The sequence below is a fragment of the Polyodon spathula genome, chromosome 14 (assembly GCF_017654505.1).
Source record: "Polyodon spathula isolate WHYD16114869_AA chromosome 14, ASM1765450v1, whole genome shotgun sequence".
NCBI classification, from domain to species: Eukaryota; Metazoa; Chordata; class Actinopteri; order Acipenseriformes; family Polyodontidae; genus Polyodon; species Polyodon spathula.
In genome coordinates, this window is record NC_054547.1 from 35,928,080 (window position 1) to 35,934,474 (window position 6,395).

At 34.6% G+C, this 6,395-nt stretch overlaps 1 protein-coding gene across 1 annotated transcript in view; it reads left to right on the forward strand.

Moving 5' to 3' along the window:
- Positions 1-1,333: 1,333 nt before the first annotated feature.
- The window catches only part of LOC121327215 (short stature homeobox protein 2-like), a 6,823-nt gene continuing 1,761 nt past the window's right edge, over positions 1,334-6,395 (forward strand). The window contains exons 1-2 of the mRNA XM_041271100.1: positions 1,334-1,751; positions 4,116-4,324. Coding sequence (XP_041127034.1) covers positions 1,505-1,751; positions 4,116-4,324 — 456 coding nt within the window. The 5' untranslated portion in view covers positions 1,334-1,504. The remainder of the gene's footprint in view (positions 1,752-4,115; positions 4,325-6,395) is intronic.

A 6,395-nucleotide genomic window follows, 5' to 3' on the forward strand; every position in this document is an offset into this window, starting at 1 on the left:
AACGTCGGTCTATCCCTTTTCCTCTGAATTAAAAAAATAAAGAAAGTGTGGGGGAAAGTTGCTTTAATTGGTAGTCAATAGTATAAGGGAAGGAATTTCCACTTTATGTAAAATGGCTGAAACTTAATGAAAAAAATCGATATAGATTATAGAAGATGATAAACAATATAAATATTTTATTAGATTAAGTATAGAAGATTGATTGCAAGTGTATCTTCTTTCCACAATGAAAAGTACTGATCAATTATAAACAAAGTTCATCAATAAGTATTGAACATGTATAACAGTTAAATAAATGATGAAATATTCATATCATGCCTATGACCTTACATAATATTGCAAAATGTAGCATAACTGTTTTATATAAAGATTTTCTTATTGCGTTGTTGTTGTTGTTGTTGGTTTTTTTTTTGTTTTGTTTGATAACCTATGTCAGCATTTAATTAAAATCTTCTTTTGGTATATGATATAGGGGTGGGGTTAATTGGATACAGTCGTATTTATCATATATATATAGAAACCACGTTTATTTAAATGGTGATTAACGTTGATTTCAAATCTTTCTAAAACGCAATGTAACCTTATCTAGGTACAACTTTATACTACTCTTTGAAAAAAAAAAAAGTAAATAAGCTGCTCCAAAACAAAATATAAATCAAAAGAGATTACACAGAGTTGTAGTAAAACATTATTTAAGCGTGCTACAATGTGCTACAAATTCAATGAGAAAAAAAAAAACAAAAAAACCCAACTCATATTGATATCTAAAATAACAAATCATTAGCTCAAGACATGCACTCTAATACAAAATCTGTAGCATTTTCTTGTGTCGGGCTTGTACTTATCCATGCCCCATATATAGCAAACAGCGCTGTATAGTTTTTACCTGCATGGTTCTACTACTAACACAGTTATTCTGAGGACGCTCCCATTCCATGTGTTTCCATCTGTGCAAGCGTGTCATTTGTAGCTTGGCCACACCCCTGCAGATACAAGCAGTCTCCCTAGTGTGTAAAAACCAACTCAGGACAATAGCACGGAATCCACGCTTAATTAAATTAATTAGTGCTTCTTGTCAATCCTGGATTAATGTCCAATAGCAAACCGGTAAGAAAGATCAGAATCCTGAAGGGTTCATAATGTTTGTTGTTTTTGTACACCCCCCCCCCCCCCCCCTCTCTCTCTCTCTCTCTCTCTCTCTCTCTCTGACAGTGCGGAAAAGAGAAGGGGTTCATCCAGATTTCCTAAGGGGAGGTAATTTGCACAGATCGAGGGGCAGGCATTGCAAAGTATAAATAGTGTGACTTCAGTAGCACATTACCAGCAGGTCTGAACTCCGTAGCAAGAAGAATTGGCCGAGATCTATATATTTAACTCGAGATCCCGGTTTGGCAAACATCACCTTATATTTAGGTCGAGAAAAATAACACAATTGGTGTATTTTTGGTGGCTGTTTTGGAACTGAAAAAAAAAAAAAGATCGGAAGAAAATAGTTTGAGCAGTGATGGAAGAACTTACCGCCTTTGTGTCCAAGTCTTTTGATCAGAAAGTGAAGGAAAAGAAGGAAGTCATCACGTATAGGGAGGTTTTGGAAACTGGACCCGTGCGAGGGAGAGAGCCGAACTCGAGTGAGCCAAGCCGGGAAGAGGTGAACGCTATTGTCCGGGGAGGCGCGCGATCTCCAAGCAGGGAGATTGACATGCTGGGGCCGGAGAGAACCAGGGACTCTTGCAGTCCAAAAATAATCGATGGTAACCAGCTATATATTCCCTTTTACTCCTAAAACTCGACAATGCGTCTTGACGGGAGAATACCATGCTTTTCTGCATTTTATAACGACGAACAGAGATAAGAAATGAAACTATATGTGAGTAAATGAAAGTGTGAAATATGTGGCTTCACGTCTTGAGTTTTAGACAATTTATTGTAGACATGCATGCAATTCATTGAGATTGCAGTTTCTCATTTTGAGTAATGTTGTTCGTGATGCTTTGGAAATGTTAGGCACACTTGCAACAGTAAGGCTTGGTCCATGTCTTCATTCATACATAAACAGATCTATGAAAGTTTTATGTTCCTGCCATGATATAATGCATTGTAAGCGAAGCCCTACATTCACAAAACCGTTCAATTATGTTCACGCTTTTTTATTTTAGTTTATTTTATTTTATTAGGCCACATATCTGTCTTCAACAATACTGTGCATTAGCTAGTTAAGAAACCAATGCAACCCTGTGAACACAGCAAGGTGTTCAAATTGTTTATGGGAAAAACATGCAGCCTGCCACCATGAACTAAAACAATATTATTGTCCACAGATACACCTGTCATATTAAATGTCTGGCAGACAAGAAATGCGCATTGTGAATGTATATGCAGTATGAGATTATTATTATTATTATTATTATTATTATTATTATTATTATTATTTATTATTATTATTATTATTATTATATACGTATACGAAAATGCTGAAATCGTATAACCGCTAAAAACTGTCATGTTTTTAATCTAAATTCTTTCTTTTTGTTTTCAAATAATGTTGTCCTAATGTTGCACACGCACACACACGCACGCACGCACGCACGCACGCACGCACGCACACACACACACACACACACACACACACACACACACACACACACACACATATATATATATATATATATATATATATATATATATATATATATATATATATGGCTTTATACGATGGCCATTAAATATAATATATATATGGCTTAAAATGTGCCATTAGGTTTCAACACATTTTGCATAGCAAATAATAAACAAGACAATCACTGTCAACAACAATTTATATGTCCACTTGTACTGTATTAATATACATTATATAGTCATGCAGCTTTAAAAAAATAAAAGGTGTTATGGTTTATACAGCAAAAGATAAACCCAGGAATAGGTCGTCATAGCAGTAGCACAGAATGTAAAAAACAAAGCGATACAAACAGCCTTGATAACAATCTGCAGTTTGATTCTCATTATAATGTAGCCTGCCTAAAACATATACACAAATATGTTTCTGTATTACCTGTATATTTGTATATTGTATACAAATAGAATAGATATTTGCCTCATTCGGAGAACAGGCAGTATTTGACGCAATGTTGGAGAGCGCGGTCCATGGGACGGATGTAATCTGGGTTGGCTGTTTACTTTAGTGCTGTGTTCAAATAACGATTTCTGACGAGATCGGAACGTGATAGAGAGCATCTTCCGGATATGTTTTAATAAGCACATTTTAGTACTTACTTCAGCATGTTGTATTTATTTTTATATTTTAAACCAAACCAGCATTTGTTTCGCTTATCATAAAACACTTTTGATTATTGCTGAATAAGAACATATAATTAAAAACAGGTCCCGTTGAGTTCTGGTTGCACGTAATCGAATATATCGTTTTTGTAATTCCAGTTGTAGGCTAAAGCTATTTAAATAATTCAATACAGTAGCATTTAGAAAGTGCTGGTGTTGTGTATAATGCTTTTATTGTTGACACTGCTTTTATAGGCTAAACAATTAGAATATTACTACAAGTGTTTTTTTTTTTTTTTAATATCCTCTTTATTTGATATATAAAAACATTTGAACGCAGAAAGGGCGTATATGACCGAGTAAATAAAGGCTAGGGTTGCATATGTGGCAAATAACCTATAAAGAAGAAATATGTATTTAGGAAAACATTTAGACGGTTAATATAGTCAGTGTGATATTATATAGTGTTGTCCATGGCAAATGTGAACATGTATCTGAATGAAAAAAAAAACAGATATTACTGTTCCCGTTGTGTGCTGCTGAAACTGTCTCGTACAACAACGCCAGTGGATATACCTCAGAAGTAGAAACATTTTGTAAAGTTAACCTAGGGGGTTTTTATGCTTGAAAATATCATACAACCACTGTCAGATATCCAACTGTGTAACAGGCGCATGCATATTTATAAGGATTTAATTATTTAAAATCTAATCAGAATACAAATCTGAGGTTGTTAGGAAGGCAGCTCCTCAGCTGTTTTCTTTTTTTAAGGAAAAGGCATCCCTTGTGTTCCCTTATATAATTCAGCTTAATGGCCTCGTGTTCGATATCTCTTGTTCCAGGTAATACAGATATGAAAGAAAGAAAGGAGGATTCTAAATCAATAGATGATGAAGCACAGACCAAAATAAAGCAGAGGAGAAGCCGGACTAACTTTACGCTGGAGCAACTGAACGAGCTGGAAAGACTTTTTGACGAAACTCATTATCCAGACGCCTTTATGAGGGAAGAGCTTAGCCAACGACTAGGCCTGTCTGAAGCAAGGGTACAAGTAAGTAAGGCATTGTGTAAATATACATCCCACCCTTTAATACGGTAATAGCGTTATTGTGTCTGGCGTGTGTAGGTTAGAACGACTGTTGTGCTTACAATAATGTACGTGTTTGTTTAGGCGCAGTTAATAGCAATACAATTACATACTGTGTTACATATTGCTGTGTCTTAATTAATCATTGGTGACAACATAATCACAATAAACCCACAGGTTCGTTTAAGAATAATGGTTGCATCATGTACCATCAATTAGTCTTCACTTCATGTGTTCAAATAATAAATACATATAAAGAATCAAGCTTGTCCAAAATAACATTGCTATGAATGAAACCTAACAAAAAAAGCTCTGCTATCTGTAAAGTTGCCGACAAATTAAAAGTTCTAAACCATTTGTTTTTACTAAAATTGAGTAGGGAAAAAAAAATAATATGCATGTTATCTTTCACAGAATTAATGTCAGTATGTGTTCTACCGATAAATGTGCGAATGTAACAGTTTGTATTCAACTGTGACCACAAAGTTTTAATTTCACTTTGTATTTACCTTTGCTCAGGAAAACTTATTCATAACAACAACAAAAAAAAAGCCCTAACTTAGATTTCATTTTTCGGTTTCGTTAACTATAAGTTATTTATTATATACTAACACATTCACGTTATTGTTGTCGGTTGATTTCTGGTATAAAGGTGCTGTTGTTTGCTTTGCTGGTATCAGTAAAATATGTTATAATTTAGTTCAAGTCTATTTAGGGAACGGATATTTGTCACCCAAAGACAGCTGCAGCTCTCGTAAGATTTCTGAACTATTACAGAAAGGACCATCTGCACCGAGATATAATAACAGTTCTTAAGTATGGCACTATTTACTTGTAATAGGATAAGGGTATAAACATAGTCGAACAATGAACATGAACATAGACATAGATTTCCATCTTACTGATCCAATGTTATAAGGTCCTGTTTCCAAATATATATTTTCAAAAAACCTCCCCTTTGTTTTTCGTTCTCTGGGCGTTTTCAACTTGTCTGAAAAATTTGAGGCCCTATTAAGTTGAACAGACTTAATTTTAAAAACATTACGTACTATAGTAACAAATTGTTGTGGGTGTGTGTGTGTGTGTGTGTGTGTGTGTGTGTGGGGGGGGGGGGGGGGGGGGGGGGGGGGGGTTTGGCGCAAGTCGCACATTCCAAGGATTTACATAAATTATGCATGTTTCACAGCATATCATTTTCCACCCATAAAGATTTGATGTTGTTGCAAAGATTTCCGCAAAAGAAAACTAAAAGCAAGCAAGCCATATAGACGAACACGTTGTAAGAAAGAACAGTTGTGCAAAAAAAATTTAAATGAAAACCTCCATAAAATATGTATAAAGTATATACAACCTATATATATATCACTATAATCCTTATGCCAGCCATCTAGGGTATATAACATAAATTATTATTATTATTATTATTATTATTATTATTATTATTATTATTATTATTATTATTATTATTTCAAAGTGGTCAAATTACCCCCCCCCCCCCCCCCCCCCCCCCCCCAAAATACATTAAGTCTGTGGACACCTCACAATGATTGTTTCTCCTTTTAATTTATCCGTTCCATGGGATTCAAAGCAGATTACCATAATAATGAGTTTCTTAATCTGCCTTTGCCTATTCTTTTAACAAAAAAAATAAATAAAATAACGGCTGCGACAAAGAAGTATCTGAGAAACAGTTATATTCGCAAAACTCTTTGTCCTGGCGTTGTTATGACAGTAATTAAACTAAACTGCGAGGCATTAAAAGCTTCAGTAACATAATTTTTCTTGCAGATAAAGCTAATTAATTTTACAGGCTTCTAATGAGCGCACTCTGCTGAGATCCCATTGCTCAGATGTCCAGGGCCATTATCACATGTTGGTATTGGGTATCATCAAGGAGTCTATCTAATTCTTCAGGGACTATAATCTATAGAAAGATGAAACCATGGACTGAAAAAGTCATTTATTATGGTCCATTTTAGGCTGCACATTTCAATCAAGTGTGCTTCGTCATTATTTATTTATTTATTTATTTATT